The sequence below is a fragment of the Nycticebus coucang genome, chromosome 8 (genome assembly GCF_027406575.1).
Source record: "Nycticebus coucang isolate mNycCou1 chromosome 8, mNycCou1.pri, whole genome shotgun sequence".
Classification (NCBI taxonomy): Eukaryota; Metazoa; Chordata; class Mammalia; order Primates; family Lorisidae; genus Nycticebus; species Nycticebus coucang.
In genome coordinates, this window is record NC_069787.1 from 42,197,482 (window position 1) to 42,223,276 (window position 25,795).

Sequence of the window (25,795 nt, forward strand, 5' to 3'; positions counted from 1 at the left end):
TGCAACTACCACTTTTTAACACTGAGGGAACAAGCAAAAGCATAAAAAAACGTGGTAAGGATAGTAAAACAGGAAGATAGGAAGACCCTGTATCCCTGAAGATAACAAGTCAAACGAACAAAATAAAACCTATCTGACTCCAGACTTCTCTTTAAGTCTCCTTAATAATAATAAATATTCTATGGTTTAAGCTTATTTTGGTTGAGTATGTTATCATTGCAGCCAACTGCTTCCTAACTGACACCACAGTTAATCACGTTTTCACAATGTGATAAATGATATAAATTAATATTTCAGAATTTAAAATTCTAGAAGACTAATACAAGTAGGAGACTTTTAATTTTTCACTGCACATAATGCTGCATTTAAATTACTTTTATAAGCATGTAAAAGTATGTAATGTTTTATAACAGAATTAAAAAATTAAAAAATCTTAAGTACACAAATAATAGGGAAAAAAAATCAATCCATACCCGTACCTTTCCGTGTATTCTCTGTCACATCTACGCCAAACTGGATAATATCACCAGAAAGAATTTCACATGGTGGACTTTCTTCAGAGCCTCGACTCAATCTCTGGCTATTTATAAAGGTACCATTACTACTTTTAGTGTCTTGAAGATAAAACTGCAAAAAAAAAAAAAAAGCCAAATATTAATAATAATGATTCCAAACCTAGTTTGTTTATTTTTAATTGTATGTGAGCCAGTCTTGCTCTACCACCTATGCTGGAATGCAGTGGTAAAATCACAGCTCACTATAACCTCCAACTTCTAGGTTCAAATAATCTTCTTGCCTCAGCCTCCTAAACAGTGAGCCACATGCCACCACAAACAGTTAATTACTAATGTTTTAATTTTTTTGTGGAGATAGGGTGTTGCGATGTTGCCCATCAAACCTACTTTTAACTGCTCGGCGCCTGTAGCTCAAGAGGTTAGGGCGCCAGCCACATACACCATCGCTGGCAGGTTCGAATTCAGCCTGGGCCTGCCAAACAACAATGACAACTACAACCAAAAAACAGCTGGGCATTGTGGCGGGCACCTGTAGTCCCAGCTACTTGGGAGGCTGAGGCAAGAGACTCACTTAAGCCCAAGAGTCTGAGGTTGCTGTGAGCCGTGACACCACAGCACTCTACTGAGGGTAACAGCTTGAAATTCTGTCTCAAAACAACAACAACAAAAACCCCACCTACTTTTAACTACTTTTAAGGCCAGGCACAGTGGCTCATGCCTGTAATCCTAGAATCCTAGCACTCTGGGAGGCCAAGGTGGGTAGATAGCTTGAGCTCATGAGTTCAAGACCAGCCTGAGCAAAAGCAACACCCCATCTCTACTAAAAATAGAAAATCTGAGGCAAGAGGATCACTAGAGCCCAAGAGTTTGAGGTTCCTATGATCTATGATGCCACAGCTCTCCACCCAGGGTGACCGCTTGAGAATCTGTCTCAACAAAACAGATAAACAAAAAAACCCTACTTCTAAAAAAAGTAACTTCTAGCTTTGCAAACTACTACAGATGGGTTTTTCCTCTATTAATTCAAACTACTCACTTCAGCTCATTTCTCTTTAATATATATGAAATTAGAACCCTTCGTTCCGTGGCTTTACTTAAAACAAAACAAAACAAAACTTAAAACTGGGTAATTTAAAATCCAGCTAGACAAAATGGTGCAGTCACTTTAGAAAACAGTTTGTTAGGTCCTCAAAATGTTAAACATAAAGTTGGTATATGACCCAGCAAATCAACGCCTAGGTATACATTCCAGAGAACTAAAAACATATGTCCTCACAAAAACTTATACATGAATATTCATAGAGGCTTTATTCATAATAGCCAAATAGTACAAATAACCCAAATGTCCATCAACTGATAGGATAAGCAAAGTGGTATAGATAATGTATATAATGTAATATAATATTATTTGGCAATAAAAATAGTACTGCCAAATATAAAGTACTGATATGTGCTACAAGATGGATGAACCTTTAAAACATTAGGCTAAGTAAAAGAAGTCACTCAAAAAAGACCATATATTATACACTTATGATTCCATTTATATGAAACAGCCAAAATAAGCAATTCACAGAGATAAAAAGTGCAAAAAGGACTGAGGGGGCAGCAGCAGAATGGGGAATGTGTAAAAGGTTTCTTTTTGGGGTGATAAAAATGTCATAAAATTAGATAGTGGTCATGGTTGCACAACTCTGTGAATAAACTATACTGAAAACCACTGAATGTACACTTTAAAAGGTGAATTTTATAGTATATGAATTATATATACATATACGTGTGTATATATACATACATACATGCGTATATATGTCAAGAAAGCTATTATAAGGAAAAGGCCAGTAGAAAAAAATTCTATTTTTCCATCTCACTCTGACTTTGTAACTTTGTTCCTAAGAATGTCTGGGTTAAATTAAAGGAAGTGTTCTTTCTTGCACAGGCAAGGGCAATCGGTTTTAGGTAACATCTATAATTAATACCTATCAATTAGATAATATAACTTGATTATCAGGACCAATGTATCTTCAGTAAATTCTCTGTATATTTGAGCCACCAGAAACAAACATACTGGAATCAACTGTAAAGGTACTACTGCCTGGCTTCCCAGACTTGCTGTGCATCATGTAATCTTTCTTCTTTAAGAAGAGAAAGGGTATAACAGGAGGCACAGGAAGCCTACCTATTTGTCACTTACTAATCCCAAAAGAAATTCAGAACAACTGGGATCAGACACAATAAACTTATTAGGAAGAGAATAACCGATAAAAAAGACATAGCTTTCTTTTTTTTATTTGCATGCACTCAGATTTTCACTGAAACTCCTTTGCAAGAAAAAAGGAAAGAAGACACCGAATACAGTATACATTATACTTTATGCCAGCAGGCTTTCATTTAACCTTAATATTAAAGCTATGATAACAAATACATTATTTTCATTTATAAATGAGAAAAGTGAGATGCAGGCATGTCAAGGATCTTTCCAAAGGTCACATAGCTAGAGAGCAAAGATTCAAATAAAAGAATTAAAAGGGCCATTTTTCCTTCATTGTTTCATACCAACCTTTATGTTTCATTTATCCTTTACTCATTCTCCCATGGCTGTCCTCCATAATGAAACACAATACAAAAAAATAAGTACTTTGGGCTCAGTGCCCGTGCTCAGTAGTTAGGGTGCCGGCCACATACACTGGGCTGGCAGGTTTGAACCCGGCCTGGGCCTGCTAAACAACAACGACAACTACACCAACAACAATAAAAAAAATAGCTGGGCCTTGTGGCGGGCGCCTGTAGTCCCAGCTACTTGGGTCGCAACCCACAGGTTGAGAACCACTGGCTTAAACCCAAGCATTTGAAGTTGCTGTGAGCTGTGACACAACAGCACTCTACTGAGGGTGACATGGTGAAACTCTGTCTCAAAAAAAAAAAAAAAACACTTTGAAGAAAATGGGAAAATAATATTTCATTTCATTAATTCCTAGTAGGTGACAATTTAAAGGCCACCAAGCTATTTATAAATGACTTATTCTCTGTGTATAATTCAAAGCAGACTAACGGTTACTTTGGCTAGCAATCTGCATATCTAATTACAGACAATAAAAGAAAATTGTGTTATTATTTTACAGTCTATTTATAATTTACAGGCCTTAACAAAAGGACAGGCAATACTTTCAAAAACAAACATTTATCCTCAAAATTTTTTCTACACTGGAACTTGCTGTTATATTGCATAAGACAGTTGTTGTTTGTTTTGTTTTTTAATAAATATATTATTGGGAAATGTCCAGTGTCTGGATTTAGGTTTGGTTGTTTTCAGTAATGTGTGCCTGAGCAAGACAAATAAGGAGATTATAACAAGTTTATAGTAGTTTTCAAATTTCAAGTACTGATCCATTACTGGGTTATTAGGTTAGTTCAGTGGGTTGCATCTGACATTTTTTAAACATAAAAGAGAACAGCATAGAAATAAAGAGTACATGAAATATGGTTCAGTACTATTTACCAAAATTACAGAAAACACAAATACAAAGAAATGTATATATAGGTATATGTATGTATCGATATCAACACCTCATTTTGATAACTCCTATATAAGTCTAAAACCACAACACATTTTCAAATTTAAAGAATTTTAGAAGACCAATGCATGATCCATTATGCAACAAAGCCACTTCAAGTTAAAATAATTTTAAATCAATATTGACCCAGGTTCTTATTATTCTGACATTTCTATATTGCCATCCAAAGCACATCATGGTACCTTTGGCCTCCATTTAAGCTTGAACATATAATTGACATTAGTTGTTCATGTTTCCTCTACTCTCAACTGAATAGCTTCCAAATATCTTAGAATAAAATCCAAATTCTTTACCATTACAGTCTATAAAGCCCTACATGATTTGGTCCCAGTTCTCTTTCTGAGCTTAAATCCTCTCACTCTTTTCTTTTTTTTTTTTTTCCTTACTAAATCTATTTCTTTTTTTTTTTTATTGTTATTTTTTTTTTTTTATTGTTGGGGATTCATTGAGGGTACAATAAGCCAGGTTACACTGATTGCAATTGTTAGGTAAAGTCCCTCTTGCAATCATGTCTTGCCCCCTCTCACTCTTTTCTTACCTCATCCTTCAGTCACACTAACCTCCACTCATGCCCCTGATCCCTGCACTTGTGTATAGCTACAATGCCAAATCATATTAGTTTAGTTTTCTGCAGAAATATTTTCATGGATATGACTTAACTTTCTGCCCTTCACTATTTTGAAAGACTGATATTATGAATAACGATTTTGGCCAGGTGCAGTGGCCTATAATCCTAGGATTCTGAGAGGCCAAGGCAGGAGCATTGCTTGAGTTCAGGAGTTCCAGACCCACCTGAACAAGAGTGAGTCTCTATCTCTACCAAAAACAGAAAAAATTAGCCAGACATGGTGGTGCATGCCTATAGTCCCAGCTACATGATATGCTGAGGCAGGAGGATCACCTGAGCCCAGAATTTGGAGGTTGCAGTGAACTGCAATGTCACCACTGACCTCTACCCAGGAAAACAGAGTAAGATTCTGTCTCAAAAAAGGAGAGTGGGAGTGTTTGCATCATCTATAAAACAATCTGCCATTATTCAATCTACATGGTATAGAAGTTATTCTATTTCCTATTAGGTTAGGTTCCTAAGGGTATAAAGATGTCAACTTGTTTTTAAGGGCCTGAAAAAGGACTGCATTTACAGTCTCTGGGTGCTTTTCCTCTACATAGGTAATTAACTGATCCTTTGTCTCTTTCTTTTCTTCTTTTTTTTTTTTTTCTGGAGACAGAGACTCACTCAGTCACCCTGGAGTTGAGTGCCTTGCAGTCATAGCTCACAGCAACCTCCAACTCTTAGGCTCAAGCAATCCTCTTGCCTCGGCCTCCCAAGAAGCTGGGGCCATAGGCACCCACTACAACACCTGGCTATATTTAGACCCAGGTTCTTGCTCTTGCTCAGGCTGGTTTAGAACTCCTGAGCTCAAGGAATCTATCCACCTCGGCCTCCCAGAGCACTAACATTACAGGCATAAGCAACCACACTGGCCCCTTTGTCACTTTCGAAAGAGAAATATCATTTTCCTCTATGCTTACAAACCTTCTATTAGGCTTTTTACCCCCTCTCCTCCGTAAAGAAAATCAGTTTGGACTAAACTTTAAAAAAAAAAACAAAAAATAATAACAACAACAAAAACCAGTTCTGTGGCTTGTGGCCAAAGTTTAATAGCTCCACTGTCATTATTTTCAGGCTTTATTGTATCAACTCCTTGCTTTCCCCTATATCATTCTTAAGTTTACCCAAATCAGGTATTAATGGAGATCCTTGAACTGAAAGATTTACCCCTGTCCCAAAAGTCCCTTCTCCTGTCTCCTGCTGATTAATGACACAGGCAGAGCACTTCATAGGTTGCATAATTTGCTCTTTAGCCTTCAAAAAGTCCCTGCTATATTAATTCATTCCATAAACATATGCATTTAGCATCACTTTCAACTCTGCTATAATCTATAAAAATATTTTTCAACTATAATAACACACTGCTTCTTTTTAACCCTTTTTATACTGCTAGGTTTTACAATATACAAACATCAACAGGTTAATAATATTTGAACTAAAGCTCCAGAATAAAACACAAACATAGTAGACATGCCAAACATTAGAGACCAGGCTTCGCACCTGTAGCACAGTGGTTACCGTGCGAGCACATGCACTAAAGCTGGAGGGTTTGAAGCCAGCCTGGTCCTGCTAAATAACGACAACTGCAACAACAAAATAGCTGGGCGTTGTGGCGGGTGCCTGTAGTGCCAGCTACTTGGGAGGCTAAGGCAAGAAAATAGCTTAAGCCCAAGAGTTGGAGGTTGCTGTGAGCTGTGATGCCACAGCACTCTACTGAGGGTGACACCGTAAGACTATGTCTTTAAAAAAAAAAACAACAAAGGAACAAAGATCAGAGACCACAAATTCTAAGTTTATGGGGGCGGAGGGGTGTTAATTTTATTTTTCTTAGAGACGGAGACTTGCTCAGGCTGGAATGCAGTGGTGCAATCATAGCTCACTGTAGCCTCGAACTCTCAGGCTCAAGGGATCCTCCTATTTCATACTTCTACGTAGCTAGGATTACAGGAGTGAACTACTGCACCTGACCAATACAGGGAAGTATGGTCAGGTGTATGGTCCCTGTATCGGGACCAATACATGAATACAGATTGGATTTGGGGTGGATGGCAGGTGGTACAATATAGATTTTTATCTGCCTAAATCGCCACCTAAAATCAAAGTAACTAAGATAGCAAAACCAAACTCCCAAGCACAACATTGGCAGCAAAAGTATGTGACACGATATCCACACAAACCTCAAAATCGGAGTGGAGAAAACCACCAACAGTCACAAGACCTTCATGGAATCTGTGTAGGATACATAGGGAAGCAATGGAGCAAGTAAGGAACATGAGGACAATACCAAAATAGCCACCAGGTATTCATTAGACAGTATAGAGAACAGTGTAAGAAGGGAGTAGGAAAGGTTAGCCCAATCCAGGAACAACTGAGTGTGGGGTAATTTCCTAACAAGGCTGTAACAGGTGGAGCCATATAAATTCTTAAAACCAATTTACCGACCAAAGCTACCCTCCAGGATAGGGCTCCATACTGAGGGAAAGGGAAAACTCCCGGGAATGGAAACAAAATTGAATTGGACAGGAACCATAGAGATAAGGAAAGAAAAGATCCAGATAAAAGTGGAAAAGGGCAAAGGAAACCACCATATATTTGAACATTTTACAAAAACAACATAAGAGGGAGCTCTGTGAATTAGAAAAGTTATCCTGAACCATTACTCCTTTCTAAAGTTCAACAAAACTAATTTCATATAAAAATGAGCAATAGAAAAGTATCAAGGTCATATCCCATACAGTTATTTTTTTGAGAAGGGAGAGAATAAGGAGCTGAATGAAAGACAGACCTTGGGAATACATCAAAAGGCTCAGTGAGTAGGGTGCCGGCCCCATATGCCGAGGGTGGCGGGTTCAAACCCAGCCCCGGCCAAACTGCAACAAAAAAATAGCCGGGCGTTGTGGCGGGCGCCTGTAGTCCCAGCTGCTCGGGAGGCTGAGGCAAGAGAATCGCGTAAGCCCAAGAGTTAGAGGTTGCTGTGAGCCATGTGACGCCACAGCACTCTACCGGAGGGCGGTACAGTGAGACTCTGTCTCTACAAAAAAAAAAAAAAAAAAAAAAAAAACTTTCTATTTCAAAACAAGCTAAAAGATATTAAGGAAAATAATTCAAGACATTAGAGGGCAATATAAATCACAATTACAACATTCTAGAAAAGGTGAAAGAACTGAAAAGAATAGAAACAAAAGGAAAAATTCATTTCAGAAGTGAATACAAATTTGAGGGATCTCAAGAGCAATTAAATTTAACAAATAATGCCTTAAAACAGTGGTTCTCCACCTTCCTAATGCCACGACTCTTAATACAGCTCCTGTGGGTCTCACAGGTTGAGACCCACTACCTTAAAAGAAAAAGGATGAAAATTTTTTTTTTGGCTGGGGCTGGGTTTGAATCTGCCACCTCCGGCATATGGGGCCAGCGCCCTACCCACTTGACCACAGGTGCCACCCAAAAAAGGATGAAATTTTTAAAAATCACAAAGCAACAAAGAAAGTAACATCTGCAAAATGGCAGAGTAGGAAGATCTAAGCCTCTATCCCACCCACGCCCATAAACACTAAAAACACTGAAAAACAAGCAGAAACTGTCAGAACCAACTTTGTTAGAACCTGAAAACAGTCAAAGGTTCACAGGAACTGAGCAATCAAAAAGGCGATTAAAATATTGTAGGTAAGCTTTGTGGCATTACTTATCCTTGTTGCATCCCTCTAATACACTAAGTCTTGAAAGCATCAGCCTGCATTCCCAGTGTCACACCTTGTGCTACAGTTTTGTTTTACCCCTCTACAACTCATGTTGAAATGTGATCCTCATCATTGGAGGTCAGGCTTAACTGAAAAGTGTTTGGGTCATGGGATGGATCCCTCATGAATGGCTTGGCGCTATCTTAACTCTATTAGCTCCCACAAGAGCTGGTTGGTTTTTTTTTTTTTGTAGAGACAGAGTCTCACTGTACCCCCCTTGGGTAGAGTGCCATGACGTCACACGGCTCACAGCAACCTCTAACTCTTGGGCTCACGCGATTCTCTTGCCTCAGCCTCCCAAGCAGCTGGGACTACAGGTGCCCACCACAACGCCCGGCTATTTTTTTGTTGCAGTTTGGCCGGGGCGGGTTTGAACCCGCCACCTCGGCATATGGGGCCGGCGGCCTACTCACTGAGCCACAGCGCCGCCCAAGAGCTGGTTGTTTTAAGAGTGTGGCATCGCCTTCTCTCTTGCTTCGTCTCTTGCCACATGATCTGCACACACCAGCTCCCTTTCCCTTTCCATGAATGAAAGTTTCCTGAGGTCCTCATCAGAGGTAGATATTGGTCAGGCATGGTGGCTCACACCTGTAATCCTAACACTCTGGGAGACCAAAGTAGATCGGCTGCTTGTGGCAGGTGCCTGTAGTCCCAACTACTTGAGAGGCTGAAGCAAGAGGTTAACTTGAGCCCAAGAGTTTCAGGTTGCTGTGAGCTATGATGTCACAGCACTCTACCCAGAGTGACTGAGTGAGATTCTGTCTCAAAAAAAAAAAAAAAGTAGATGTTGGCCCCATGCTTTCTGTACAGCCTGTATAACTGAAACAAACAAATCTATTTTCTTTATAAATTATCCAGCTTCAGGTATTCCTCTACAGTAGCACAAACAGACTGAGACACCATAGTGCCTAGAGTTTTAGAAGAAGCCGAGGAGACTTTAATCACAAATTATCATCTCTTTTAACCTGTCTGGGGGTTACTTGAAGGATTGATATAAGGTTTTCATCTTTGTTTTGCCCAACTCAAAACTCACTCAAGCCAGAGAAGTGGCTAGCATTATTTAATAAATGAGACTTATTAAACTTATTCACCCCACGTGGTTTAACTTTTAAAAAGTATTTTATATTATACAGGTATATACATAATGAACCACTTGGTTCAACTTTAAAAATTATTTTATACTGCAAATAAAAGTGTATAAATACACCATATTTGTAGACGAAAAAACCCACACAATCATGTCAATTGATGCAGAAAAAGCATTTGATGAAATACAACATCCTTTCATGATAAAAATGCCCAGAAAACTAGGACTAGAAGGGAACTTCCTAAAAGAGGAAGAGCATTTAAGATAAACGAATTTCTGAAAAAGCCACAGCTAACATAATACTCAACAGTACTGGACCAAAAGCTTTCCCCCTAGGGTTAGGAACAAGACAAGAACGCCTACTTTCCACTATTGAATGCCACTATTATTCAACATTATACTGGAAGATCTAAAGACAAGAAAAAGAAATAGAAAGCATCCAAATTGGAAAGGACTAAGTAAACTATGTCTATTTACAAATGACAAGATCATATATAAAGAAAATTCCATAGAACCTGCACACACACACACAGTATTAGTACTAATAAACAAATCCAGCAAAGTTACAGTTTACAAGATTAATATACAAGGCTTGGCGCTTCTAGCTCAACAATTAGGGCACCAGACACATACACCAGGGCTAGTGGGTTCGAATCCAGCCTGGGCCTGCCAAACAACGACAACTGCAAAAAAAAATATCTGGGCATTGTGGCAGGCGCCTGTGGTCGCAGCTACTAGAAAGGCTGAGGCAAGAGAATTGCTTAAGCCCAAGAGTTTGAAGTTGCTGTGACCTGTGACACCACGGCACTCTACTGGGGGCGACATAGTGAGACTCTGACTAAAAAAAAAAAAAGATTAATATACAAAAAGCAATCGTGCCAGCCATGGAAATCCTAGCACTCTGGGATGCCGAGGTAGGAGGATCGCTTGAGCTCAGGAGTTCCAGACCAATCTGAGCAAGAGAGAGCCCCCGTCTCCACTAATAATAGAAAAATTTAACCATGCATTTTAACATATGTCAGTACTCCCAACTAAGCACTGGAGGCTGAGGCAGCTGAGGCTGAGGACAAGAGGATCACGTTAGCCCAGGAGATTGAGGTTCCTGTTGAGATAGGCTGGGCAACAGAGTGAGATTCTGTCTCAAAAAGAAGCAATTGTGTTTCTTATACCAGCAATGAAGAATCCAAACAGAAATTGAGAAGGCAATTTTATTTCCATCTACAAGAATAAAATACCTACGGGTGTAGTACCTCACGCCTGTAATCCTAGCACTCTGAGAGGCCAAGGTGGGTGGGTTGCTTGAGCTCAGGAGTTTCAGACCAGCCTGAACAACAGCAAGACCCCATCTCTACTTAAAAAAAAAAAAAAAGAAGAAGAAAATTCACTAAGTGTTGTGGTGAGTGCCTGTAGCCCCAGCTACTCAGGAGGCTGAGGCAAGAGGAACTCTTGAGCCTAAGAGTTTGGGGTTGCTATGAGCTATGATGTCAAAGCACTCTACACAGGGTGACAGAGTGAGAGTCTGTCTGAAAAAAACATATAAATAAAAATAAAATATCTATGAATAAATTTAACCAAGGAGGTAAAAGACTTGTGACATACAGATGTACATTTTAATGTACTGTAAAATATTGCTGAAAGAAACCAAAGATGACCTCAATAAATATAAAGATGTCCCTATGAACTGGAAGACTTAATATCGTTAAAATGTCAGTATTACCCAAAACAATCTACAGATCCAACATGATCTCTATCAAAATTCCAATGACCTTGTGTGCAGACATTGAAAAGTTGATCCTCTAATTCACATGGAATTGGAAGGGATCTTAAGAAAAATAATCTAGAAAAAGAACAGAATTGGCCGAGTGTGGTATCTCATGCCTGTAATCCTAGAACTCCGGGAGGCCGAGGTGGGTGGATCACTTGAGCTCACCAGTTCCAGACCAGCCTGAGCAACAGTGAGATCCCATCTCTACTAAAAATGAAAAACTGAGACAAGAGGATCACTTGAGCCCAAGAGTTTGAGGTTACTTAAGCTATGATGATAGGGAACTCTACCAAGAGCAACAAAGTGAGACTATGTAAAAAAAAAAAAAAAAAACAGAAAGAAAAAGAAAAAGGAAAAGAACAAAATTGGAGAATGCATTATTTCCTGAATTCAAAGCTTACTATAAAGCTACAGTAATCAAAAGATTGTGGTACTGGCACAAGAGTGGGTTAGGGTTGGGGTTATTTAATGAAATAGAATCAAGAGTCCAAAAATAAATCTGTACATCCAAAGTCCAATGAATTTCAACAAAAGTGTCAAGTCTATTCAATACACAAAGAACAGTCTCTTCAACAAATGGTGCTGGGACAACTGGAGAGACACATACAAAACAATAAAGTTGAATTCCTACCTCACACCATATACAAAAATTAACTCATAATGAAGTTAAAAGGCTCGGCGCCCATAGCACAGTGGTTATGGCACCAGCCACATACACCGAGGCTGGTGGATTCGAACCTGGCCTGGGTCAGCTAAAACAACAATGACAAATGCAACAAAAAAAATGGACTGGCATTGCGGCGGGCGGCTGTAGTCCCAGCTACTTGGGAGGCTGAGGCAGGAGAACTGCTTAAGCCCAAGAGTTTCAGGTTGCTGTGAGCTGTGACACCATGGCACTCTACCAAGGGTAACATGGTGAGACTCTGTTTAAAAAAAAAAAAAAAAATGAAGTTAACTTAAATATAAAAACTAAAACCAAAAAATCCTTTTCAGCCATTATTTCCTTAACTATTTTTCAAGTATCTGTTTTTCTTTTTCTACTGTTTGACCATAATGCGTATGTTGGTAAGCTTGATGATGTCTCGCGGTTCCTTAAAGTTCTGTTTATTTTTCTTCATAATTTTTCTCTCTGCTCCTCAGACAGGTTAATTTCAATTGCCCTATGTTCCAGTTTACTGATTCTTCTGCCTCCTCAAATCTGCTGTTGACCCCTCCCGTGTTGTTATTTCAGCTATTATATTTCTTATAATTTCCATCTCTCTATTGATACGGTTCACATATCATTCTTTTGATTTTCTCTAGTTCTTTGTACTTACTTCAGTTCCTTGAGTATATTTTAGACAGTTAACAGTCTTTGTCTAGTCGGGTTAATATCTGGGCTTTCCCAAGGATGGTTTCTGCCAATTTTTTTCCCACTGAATGAGTCCTAATTTCTTTTTTTTAATTATTTTATTAAGTCATAGCTGTGTACATTAATGCAATCATGGGGTACCATGCGCTGGTTTTATATACAATTTGAAATATTTTCGTCAAACTGGTTAACATAGCCTTCCTGGCATTTTCTTACTTATTGTGTTAAGACATTTATATTCTACATTTAGTAAATTTCACATGTACCCTTGTAAGATGCACCGTAGGTGTGGTCCCACCAATTACCCTCCCTCCACCCATCCTCCCACCTCCACTCCTCTCCCTTTCTCCTTTCCCCATATTCTTAGGCTATAAATTAGTTTCATAGAAGGGCTGAGGACACTGGATACTTTTTTTTCCATTCTTGAGATACTTTGCTAAGAAGAATATGTTCCAGCTCCATCCACATAAACATGAAAGAAGTCTCTATTTTCTTTATGGCTGCATAATATTCCATGGTTTACATATACCACAATTTATTAATCCATTCGTGGGTTGATGGGCACTTGGGCTTCTTCCATGATTTAGCAATTATGAATTGAGCTGCAATAAACATTCTGGTACAAATATCTTTGTTATAATGGGATTTTTGGTCTTCCGGGGTATATACCATAGAGGTAGAGGAATTGTAGGTATATACCAGTAGTAGTAGAGGAATTGTAGGATCGAAGGGCAGGTCTATTTTAGATCTCTAAGTGTTCTCCAAACATCTTTCCAAAAGGAATGTATTAGTTTGCATTCCCACCAGCAGTGTAGAAGTGTTCCCTTTTCTCCACATCCATGCCAACATCTCTGGTTTTGGGATTTTGTGATGTGAGCTAATCTTACTGGAGTTAGATGATATCTCAAAATAGTTTTTTTTTTTTCAAAGTAGTTTTGATTTGCATTTCTCTGATGATTAAGGATGATGAGCATTTTTTGTATGTCTGTAGGCCATGTGCCTGTCTTCTTCCGAGAAGTTTCTCTTCAAGTCCCTTGCCCAGCCTCAGATGGGATCACTTGTTCTTTTCTTGCTAATACATTTGAGTTCTCTGTGGATTCTGGTTATTAAACCTTTCTCGGAGACATAAACTGCAAGTATCATCTCCCATTCTGAGGGCTGTCTGCTTGCTTTACTTACTATGCAGAAGCTTTTTAGTTTGATCAGGTCCTAGTAGTGTATTTTTGATGCTGCTGCAATTGCCGGGGGAGGGGGGGGGGTCTTCCTCATAAAATACTCACCCAGATGGATTTCTTCAAGAGTTTTCCCTGCACTTTCTTCTAGTATTTTTATAGTTTCATGTCTTAAGTTTAAATCTTTAATCCAGTGAGAGTCTATCTTACTTAAGAAATAGCTGAAGATGTTAACAAATGGAAAAACATACCATGCTCATGGCTGGGAAGAATCAACATTGTTAAAATGTCCATACTATCCAAAGCAATATACAATTTTAATGCAATCCCTATTAAAGCTCCACTGTCATACTTTAAAGATCTCAAAAAAATACCTCGTTTTATATGGAATCAGAAAAAACCTCGAATAGCCAAGACATTACTCAGAAATAAAAACAAAGCAGGAGGAATCACGCTACCAGACCTCAGACTATACTATAAATCGATAGTGATCAAATCAGGATGCTAGTGGCGCAAAAACAGAGAGATAGATGTATGAAACACAATAGAGAACCAAGAGTTGAACCCAGCTACTTACTGTTATTTGATCTTTGACAAGCCAATCAAAAGCATTCAGTGGGGAAAAGATTCCCTATTTAACAAATAGTGCTGGGTGAACTGGCTGGCGACCTGTTAGAAGACTGAAACTGGACCCACACCTTTCACCATTAACTATGAATGGGTCATAATTTCAAGAGGGCTACTTTGTTTCTTCTGTTCTTTTTGTTTGTTTGTTTTTTTGAGACAGAATCTCACTTTTGCCTTCAGTAGAGTACCGTGGCCTCATAGCTCAAAGAAACCTCAAACTTCTGGGCTCACATGGTCCTCTTGCCTCAGCCTCCTGTAGCACTACAGATGAGTGCCACAACATCCGGCTTGTTTCTCTGTTTTTTTAACAGATGGGGTCTCACTTTTGCTCAGACTGGTCTCGAACTCATGAACTGAAGCAATCCACCTGCCTCAACCACACAGAGTACTGGGATAAAAGGTATGAGCCACTGTGCCTGGCCCAATTTCCAGTATTTTTCTATGTTTTAATTTTGTAGGCTTGTTCATTTTTTCTGAACATTTTGAATACTGTAATATGTTAACTCTGGAAATCAGACACTCCTCTCTCCGCAGAGATTGCTGTTGTTGCTTAAGGAAGTAGTCAGCCACTTCTTTACTGACTTTTGCATCCTATTTTTTTGTAAGGATTATATTCCTTGCTATATATGGTCATTAAAATCTTTCTTTTGTTATTTCTGCAGGCATTCAATGACCTAATAGAGATTTTCTTAAATGCCAGATCCAATAAGAAAACACATGGGAGCCTGGTACCACCTCCCAGCCATATGGGAAGCCCAGTCAGTAAATCATTTACTCTATAAGATTTACTTGGCACCCATCTCTGAAAGATTGCACATCCATTAAATAATATGGAGAGCAACCCTAAACTGAGAATATTAAGAGGGTATGAATTAAGTATCAAAATCCTGAGAGGCTTGTGGGAAATACAGTTAGGCATAATCAGTTGCTAAGGAGGCATTTATAAGTGAGGGTGGTAATCAGAATGAAAAGACAAGAAGAGGAGGAGGAGGAACAGGTATTGCAGCAAATTTATATATAGTTCAGGCCCACAGAAGGTAACAAAAAGCAAACAGAGGAACATGTGGAGAAATGCAACATAAAGTGAGCTATAAAAAAGGAGCCCTGAACACTGGAATAAGGAGTTTTCTTAAGACAAAATGCAATATTAAAGGATTTGATGAAGATATTGTTTAGGGACATTATTATCACAGCTCCGATGATCTAGCAGCTGTGTGAAGGATGAACTGCAGTGGGAGTCACTAGAAATAGGGAAACCTACGACTTGTTCACTTCTGCCACTGACAATTTAGTTGTTTCTTAGAGTACATGAACTTAGTCTTTATATGCATGTTCAATACAAATTTATTTATTTATATAAACTTTCTGGTTTCCTAAAGGTTTCTCCCAAACCTCTATTTCAAACCACACTTTAAACAGCACTATAATCCCATCTTTTCCAATCTATAATGTTCATTTTCTGTCAGAAAGTTCCAATAGGCACAAGTTATAAATGATTTTTTTAATAGAAGCAATACATGAAATAATTCACACTCTAAAATGGAAGTGATGAAGTTTGGACTTAAGATATAAGTTAGATATAAGATAGAAGTTCGGACATAAGATATGCCAAAACTGTACTGTATCCAAAATATAAACAATATTTCAGTTGTTAGAATTTTTAAAATATAAACAATATTTCAGTTGTTAGAATTTTTAAAGTTGTGCCATTGAATGGAGAAAATATAAAGTTTTATTCATACACTAAAGGAAAATGCATAGCAAAGTGGTAAATGTTTTTACCAGAAAGAAATCTTACATGTAAACTGGAATGAAACTTTCCAAAATATTACCTGGAGGTCTCACAAATGTTACAAATTTGCCAGGATTTTTCTATCTTCCAACTAACATTCCAGACACATTTACTGTATAATAAATATTTCTTTTAAGGTCAGCTCACAAGGAAAAGAGGAGGAAAAAAAGTATATCTCTCTACACAGAAACAGAGGTAAGTTCGTGAAGGACAGAAGTAAAGAAGGTGGGAATGAGAAAATGTATTCAGAACATTACAAAACATACAAACACAGCTAGAATTATTATACTTTCTTTAAATATGCTTCCAAATGGTAATAATCCTTCACTGAGAATTCAGAACAAAGTAAATCAGATTTCTGAATCTCAGTAAAATACAAAATAAACTGATCATCAGAACATTACACTTCTGGCTTGGTGCCTGTAGCACAGTGGTTACAGCGCCAGCCACATACACCAGGGCTGGCGGGGTCGAACCTGGCCAGGGCCAACTGCAACAAAAAAATAGCTGGGTATCTATAGTCCCAGCTACTGGGAGGCTGAGGGAAGAGAATCGCTTAAGCCCAGGAGTTTGAGGTTCTGTGAGCTATGATGCTCCAGCACTCGACCATGGGCAACCTAGTGAGACTCAGTCTCAAAAAAAAAAAAAAATTACACTTCTGAGATGAGACTTGAAAGCCTACACCAAATTCTAATTTGGCAGCCATTAACCTATTTCCCAAACCTCAAAACTGACAGGTTGACAAGCAAATTATGATTATTTTTTCTTTCATGATGTGTTAATCACAGCAAGAAGCCCTTGAATTTGTCTTTGAGATACCTATTTATATAACTGATTCTAAAGAATAGTGATTCCAAACCCAATCTTTCTAGATCCCAAGAGATCTTTAATCACTTCAAAGGATATAAAAAATTTTTAATTCCAAAAAAAAAATTTTAATTCCAATATTTAAAATAATTATATATTAAAAAACAATTATGTATTATACCAATCCCATGTATTTTAATACATCAGGAACAGGATAAGGGGATATTATAATATTTTAAACACACAATATTCTGACTATACTTCATACATTATTTTCCTCACAAATGTTAGTTTAAACATCCTAAGATTAGCTGAAACAACAACAAAATAATTGTATCATCTCTATTTCTGAGAGTTAAAAAAATCCCACCCATAGAATAGCCTTGTTTGCCACAAAGGGAAATCATTGTGATCACATTTGTGGGGAATAAAAATAAAGATCAAGGTCACTATGTTTAATGCCTTACATATTGTTTAATAATGCATACAATGGGCTCAATCTAAAGATATTGATCTATACACTCACTAAGAGGTAGGAGAGAAAAGAGAAATTAAAAGAACTTTTTTCCATTAAAGATTGGCAAAATTGACAAAACAAAGGAATACAGGTCTTAGGAAATAAAATTATCTACACATAAAACTATTTGGCAAACAAACTCAGTGAAAATGTTAACAGATGCAAATACTATATCTGCCCATAAAAGAACACTCATAGCTTTTTAAAATGCTTTATAAGGTAATGAAAACAATCACAATGGCTTTTTCATTCTTCAGGCATAGCCAGTCAAGTTAACATGCAATTTTAATGTTTTAAACACGTTGGTCTTCACTCACATCTCTCCATTTTTAGTGATAGTTAATAACAAGGTTTTAACAATTTACACAGTCACCCTATCTAATCTGATCTTCCCGTCTTCCTAAAAGTACCATCCATTCCATCCTTGCTTACCTACTAGTTCCCTTCATAAGCCCCAGCTTCTATGGGTTTGCTTATCCTATTCTAGGGCCCAATAAGCCCTTGCTCCCATTCATCCACACACTCCACCTATTAAGAAGCTCTTCTAGTTTAAACATCTCAGATTTTTAAATTTCTCTCAGATAATATTTCTCATTCAATAGCCACTTTCCTGCAACTAAATCAGAGATTCATACTTTATCCAAGCAGCTAACTCCCAAACCTCTATTTCAAACCATACTTTAAACAGCACTACAATCCCATCTTTTCCAATCTATAATGTTCATTTTCTGTCAGAAAGTTCCAATAGGCACAAGTTATAAATGATTTTTTTAATAGAAGCAATACATGAAATAATTCACACTCTAAAATGGAAGTGATGAAGTTTGGACTTAAGATATAAGTTAGATATAAGATATAAGATAGAAGTTCAGACATAAGATATGGCAAAACTGTACTGTATCCAAATGAAGCATCCTATGTCAAGCAGAGCATACACAGAAAGATTTGCATTCCAAGCACTATGATCACCTTATTTACTGAGTGACCATGAGCAAGTTAACTTAACCTCTCTGAGCCTCCCTTTAATTATACTTAAATTGAGGATGGTATCAGTACCTACTTTAGTGTTTGTTGTAAAGGTAAAATGATGTAAAACATGTATAGCATTTGTACACAATACCTTCTACATTTGTACACAGCTATTATTAAACGCATGGAATATGCATAAATATATTATCACTTTGACTTTCTTTAGGCAGAGAACTTATTTAAGGCCTTCCTTTACTGGTTAAGGTTCTTAAAAGTAGGGTGGTACCTGTGGCTCAGTGAATAAGGCGCAGGCCCCATATACCAAGGGTGATGGGTTCAAACCCGGCCCTAGCCAAACTGCAACAAAAAAATAGCTGAGTGTTGTGGTGGGCACCTGTAGCCCCAGCTACTCAGGAGGCTGAGCAAGAGAATCACCTAAGCCCCAAAAGCTGGAGGTTGCTGTGAGCTGAGATGGCATAGCACTCCACCGTGGGTGATAAAGTGAGACTCTGTCTCTAAAAAAAAAAGTTCTTAAAAGTAAAGTTCTCTGCTAGTTAATTATTTAAACAATTAATATAAATATAAATAGATCAATAACAGTTGAACTCTAACACATACAGGTGTTAAAAATGGTATGCCATTGCTCCCATTACCCATAAATAACTACAATCTGTGCATAGAAGAAAAGCTACTTTGACTTTGCTTCTCAGCATGAACTAAAAACCAATTATAAAAAATATTAAACACTGTGATATAGATGAGGAAATTCTTAAGTGTTATTATACCAAAAATTACTAGACAGCTCCTATGTATATGTAAATATGCTTAGGATATATTATGTATTAGATTATCAATCTACAGCTGTTCAATTAACAGTGTGAACTAGCTTTTGAATTAAGTCAAATAGGATATAGCAGATGTCATAATTCCATTTCTAAACCAGGGCCCTACTGTGCTCCTGGCTCTGGAAACCCAGTAGAGACATAGAAAAATATTCACTGAAGGACATAATTCACTCTGCTCAAAATGCTAGGGCTGGGTGCAGTGCCTCACACCTATAATCCTAGCACTCTGAGAGTCTGAGGCAGATGGATTGCTTGAGCTCATGAATTTGAGACCAGCCTGAGCAAGAGCAAGACCCTGTGTCTAAAAAATAGCCAGTGTTATGGCAAGGGCCTGTAGTCCTAGCTACTCAGGAGGCCGAGGTAAAAGAATCACTTGAGCCCAAGAATTTGAGGTTGCTGTGCTATGATGCCACGGCACTCTACCGAGGGTAACAAGTGAGACTCTGTCTCAAAAAAAACCCAAAAACTCAAACTGCTAACTGGGACAACCTATAAACTACTAGGGCAGGGTGAGGGGTTTTCCCATTATAACCCTCCTACACTATTTGAATTTTCCACTAAAATGAAAAAAAAAGATATGTGTCCATGTATCAGAAGGGACAAGTAGGCACCTGACTCTCAAGAGACCTAAAAGCTCAGAAAGATGGGAATTTAACAAAATGATCAATATATAAGTTTGGTAAAGATCAAGACTAGTGATAATTGGTTCTGGCAAGAATGTGAAGAAGACAACATCTCATACCAGTCATGCCTTGGTATCCATGGGGGATTGGTTCCAGGACCTTTTTATAGATACCAAAATCCACATAAATTCAAGTCCCTTCTATAAAATGGTATAGAAATTGCATTTAACCTATACACATTCTCCCATATACTTTATTTTATATATATATATATATATATATACACATTAAAAATAATATATATATATTTTTTTTTTTCTTTGAGACAGAGTCTTACTATGTTGCCCTCGGTAGAGTGCAATGGAGTCATAGCTCACAGCAAACCCCAACTCTTGGGTTTAAGCAATTCTCTTGCCTCAACCTCCCAAGTAGCTAGGACTACATGTGTCCACCACAACACCTGGCTATTTCTTTCTTTTCTTTTTTTTTTTTTGTTGTAGTTGTCATTGTTGCTTGGCAGGCCCAGGCTGGGTCTGAACTCACCAGCTCTGGTATATGTGGCTGGCACCGTAGCCGCTGAGTTCCAGGTGCTGAGCCCTTCCATATACTTCAAATCATCTCTAGGTTACTTATACTACCTAATATAATGCAAATGCTATGTAAATAGTTGTTATACCATATTGTTTAGGGAATAATAACAAGACAAAAATCCTGTATATGCCCACTATAGACACAACCATCCTTTTTTGTCCAAAATATTTTTAATCTTTAGTTGGCAATATCCATGGATATGTAGAGCCCACTGTAATGGACATGGGAGTGTAAACTAACACAACTTTATTGGACAATGGTTCAGCAATATCTATTAAAATTTTACATGCTTATGCCCTTTGAGTCAGTAATTCCATATTTAGAAATCTAACCTACAGAAATACTAAAATACTCATACACATGCACCTTGGCAAACATATAAGCATGTTCACAGAAGCAAGATTAACAAGAACTAAAAACCAGAAACAATTCTGATGCCCATCCAAACTGTACCATGATCATCTAATAAAATACAGTGCAGTCATCAACAATAATGAGTTAGAGTTATAGGAACTAAAATTAAAAAATATCCAAGATATGGTGATCCCTTTTTGTAAAACAATTGAAATCTTTTGGGGGTTTTAGCAAACAAAAATCATAAAGAATGTGTACAAACTGTTCACAGTACTTATCTTCACAAAAAGAAATCTTAAAGAGTTAAACATTTAAATTAAGAAATACATAAAACTTATTCAACAAGTCTAATAAATCTTCAATTCCATATTATGGTCATTTGGGAAAAGAGTGGAAGGAAGACAAAAAAGGGGGAGAGACCCAAGGAGACAAATAGAACCATACAATGAGAGAAGAGCATCCAAAAATGGAATTTGCCAGAAAGAAAGAGATAAACATCAAGGAAGGTGAAAGAGGAAAGAAGTCCAACATGCAAAAGGCTTAGTAAACCAGTCATTACCTTGCACACATCAAGAATAGACTTCTGAAATAAAGTCACTGACTTGAGGAGTAAAATCACTGACTTCTGAAATATAATTAAGAGTTTCACAGTTCACTCTCTTTTTTTCTTTCAAAAAAAGATTACAAAACCCAGTTCTAAATGGAACAGAAACCCACCAGAATTTTTATGGGGAAGGGGAGGGGGACATTAATTCAAACCAACCTGGTATAACTACAGTCTTCAAGATGCCTGCCCTTTTAAAAGCAAACAACATGGTAAAACTGAAAAAATACAACATTCACCTTTTACACAACATACCAAATGATAATATATGTGCTTCGTAAGATTTCCTGACAGACTGGATATACAATATGAAAGAAAGAGGTCACAATGAATGCCAAAATTTTCAGCCCAAGAAACTCAGAAGTATGTAGTTGCCTCTATGTGATATGAGAGAGCTAAAGGTGGGAAGTTTCTTCACTGGGATGGGGGAAGTGACAGGAATTCATCTTTGGACATAATAAATTTAAAGTGTCTGCTAGACATCAAATGGAAATATCAAAAAGCACACCAATCCTTCTCAAACTTTTCCAAAAACCTAAAGAGGAGAAAAAACTTCGTAAGTCATTCTTTAAAAATCAGTACTACCCTGATACTAAACACAATACAATAAGAAAAGAAAATTATAGAATATTATGAACATTGATATAAAAATCCTCAGTCAAATATTAGCAAACTAAATTCAGCAGCATATTAACAAAATTATACACTTTGGCCAAGTGAGATTTATTTTTGGAATGCAAGGACGGATGGTTTAACATACAAAAACTGATCAATGTAATATACTGTATTAGTGGAATAAAGGAAAAACACATGATTATCTCAACTGATGCAGAAAAAGCCTGTGAAAAAATTCAACATCATTTGATGATATTAAAAAGAAAAACCACAACGAACTGGGAATAGAATGAAACTACTTCAACATAATAAAGCCATATATGAAAAAATCCACAATGAACATCGTACCCCAAAACTGAAAGTGTTTCCTCTAAGACCTGATCCAGGAAAGAATGCCCACTTTTACCACTTCTATTCAACATAGTACTAGAAGTTCTCATCAGAGCAATCAGACAAGAAAAAGAAATACAAAGCATACAAATTGGAAAGAAAAGAAGTATTATCTGTTTCTTGATGATAAAATCTTACAGGTAGAAATCCCTAAAGTCCACAAAATTGTTAGAATAAGTAAATTCAGCGAAACAGCAGAAGACAAAGTCAACACATATGTATAACAATGAATGAATTGAAAAAAATAGAATTACTAGCCAGGCATGTGGCTCACAGCTATAATTCCAGCACTCTGGGAGGCCAATGCAGGAGGATCGCTCAAGGCCAGGAATTTAAGACTGGCCTGTACAACATAGGAAGACCCCATCTCTACAAAAAATAACTGGTTGTGGTGGCACATGCCGGTAGTCCTAGCTATGCTAGAGGCTGAGGAAGGAGGATAAAATGAGCCCTCCAGTTTTTTTCTTTTTTTGAGACAGAGTCTCACTATGTTGCCTTTGGTAGAGTGCTATAGCGTCACAGCTCACAGCAACCTCAAACTCTTGGGTTTAAGCAATTCTCTTGCCTCAGCCTCCCAAGTAGCTGTGACTAAAGATACCTGCCACAATACCCAGCTATTTTTTGTTGCAGTTGTCATTGTTGCTTAGCTGGCCTGGGCCAGGTTCGAACCCACCACCCTCAGTGTATGTGGCTGGTGCCATAACCACTGTGGTACGGGTGCCATGCCAGCCCCAAAATTTGAAGTTACACTCCAGCTGGAACACCAGAGCAAAAAAGAAAAATAGAACAGAATCACTATAGGACCCAGCAATTCCACTTCTGGGTATATATACCCAAAGCAGGGTATCAAAGGGGTATTTGTATAGCCAGTTTCATAGCAGCATTATTCACAATAGCTTAAATATGGAAGCAACCCATGTCCCTATCAACAGATGAATGGATAAACAAAATATAGCATAAAAACCATACATAAATAGAGTATTTATTATTCAGGCTTAAAAATGAGGGAACACTGGACATAAGCAACAACATGCATGAATCTTGAGGACAGTATAGTGAGTGAAATAAGCCAATCACACACACAAAAATAAAATACTGTCCAATTTTACTTATCTGAGATTAGTCCAAAATCAACAAGAGACAGAAAGCAGAATGGTGACTAACAGGGGCTTGCAGGGGGACATAGAAAGTTATTATTTAATAAAGTTTGAGTTTTGCAAGATAAAAAGAGGTATAGAGATGGATGGTGGTGATGGGCATACAACATTATGAATGTATATAATACCACTAAACTATATGCTTAAAAATCATAAATTTATGTTATATTTATTTTAGCACAATAAAAAAAAAAATTTTAAGGACCAAGCACAGTGGCTCATGCCTGTAATCCTAGCACTTGGAAGATCAAGGCCTGAGCTCACAAGTTCAAGACCAGCCTCAGCCAGAGTAAGGCCCCGTCTCTAAAACTAGCTGGGAGCTATGGTGGGCGCCTGTAGTCCCAGCTACTTGGGAGGTTGAGGCAAGGAGATCACTTGAGCCCAAGAGTTTGAGGTTGCTGTGAACTATGACGCCATGGCATTCTACCAAGGGTGACAAAGTGAGAGTGTCTAAAAAAAAAAAAAGTTTAAGACAGCTAGATATAAAGCCTAGAGTTGAGAGGAAGAAGTCTGAGCTTGAGATATAAATATGGTTGTCATCAGTATTATCAACAGAAATTAAAGTCAAGAGATAGGATGAGATCACCAAGGGAGCAAGAGGTTGAAAGACAGAGCCCTGCAATAGTTCGAAGTTTAAAAGTGATGAAATCTAAGCAAAGGATATTGAAAAGCATTGCCACTGAGTTACGAGGACAACCAAGAAAAAGTGATCTGTCCTGGAAGCCATATGAATGATGTTTTCCAAGAATGTGGGAGACATCAACTGCCAAATGATCTTAATAAATCAAATAAGGTAATAAACAAGAAGTGACCACTGGAAATAGCAATCTAGAAGCCACTGATGATGACCTTGACATTATAACAGTGTGCACAGAAAGAGGATGAAGGCCTGACTAAAATGATTCAAGAGAAAATGGAGAAGAATGAGGAACCACATATAGAGACGAATCTTCTAAGGAGCTCTGCTCTAAAGGGAAGCCAAGAAATAAGCAGTAGCTAGAAAAAAAAGTGGGGTCAGGATAATTTTTTTATTTTAAAATATTACAGGGGTACAAACATTTTGATGACATAAATTGCTTTTGTACAGTTTGAGTCAAAGTTGTAAATGTGCCCATTACCCAGACAGTGTGCACTGTACCCATTAGGTGTGAATTTAGCCATCCTCTCCTCCCCACTCCCACATGCTTGATTTCCAGTGAGGATTATTTCCATGTGTGCATGTAAGTAAGTGTTGATCAGTTAGTTCCAATTTAACAGTACATACATGTGGTGTTTGTTTTTTTATTCCTGTGATATTTCACTTAGAAGAATAGTCTCTAGTTCCATCCAGGTTTGTTTCCACATCTTTGCAACTGTGAGCTATGCTACCATAAACATTCAAGTGCGGGTATCTTTTTTGTAAAATGTCTTTTTTCCTTCAGGTAAATACCCAGTAGTGAGACTGCTGGATCAAATGATAGATCTACTTTTAGTTCTTTCTTTAAGGTATCTCCATTGAGGTTGTACTAGTTTGTATCCCACCAATAATGTGTAAGTAATTTCTATCTCTCAGCACCCACGCCAACATTTGTTATTTGAGGACTTTTTGATAAAAGCCATTCTCACTGGAATGAGGTGATATCTCATTGTGATTTTGATTTGCATTTCTTGTGCCAGTAACATGCTGTTTTGGTTACCATAACCTTCTTGTATAGTTTGATGTTGGCAAATTGATGCCTCCTGATTTGTTCTGTTGCCTAAGGATGTTTGGCTACAGGGTCTTTTCTAGATCTGCAAAGAATGACGTTGGTACTTTAATGGAGATTGCATATAATCTGTAAATCACTTTGGATAGTATAGACATTTTAACAATTTGATTCTGCCCAGCAATTAGCATGGTATGTTTTTCACCTCCTTGGTTGACTCTATTCTGGATATTTTATTTTCTTTGCTGCTATTATGAAAGGTATTGAGTCTTTGATTTGATTCTCAGCTGGACTATTGTTGGCATACAGGAATGCTATAAATTTTATAGCTTAATTTATACTTGAATTTCCCTCAAGATTTTGCTGAATTTATCAATACCAGGAGTCTCCTGGCAGAATCTTTG

The 25,795-nt window shown here is 37.6% G+C and overlaps 1 protein-coding gene across 24 annotated transcripts in view; it reads right to left on the minus strand.

Annotated features, from left to right (window-relative positions):
* The window catches only part of SLMAP (sarcolemma associated protein), a 197,298-nt gene that overhangs the window by 104,343 nt on the left and 67,160 nt on the right, over window positions 1–25,795 (minus strand). For all 24 annotated transcript variants that reach the window (XM_053600227.1, XM_053600229.1, XM_053600221.1 and 21 more), the window contains exon 2: window positions 480–627. In XM_053600227.1, coding sequence (XP_053456202.1) covers window positions 480–627 — 148 coding nt within the window. The remainder of the gene's footprint in view (window positions 1–479; window positions 628–25,795) is intronic.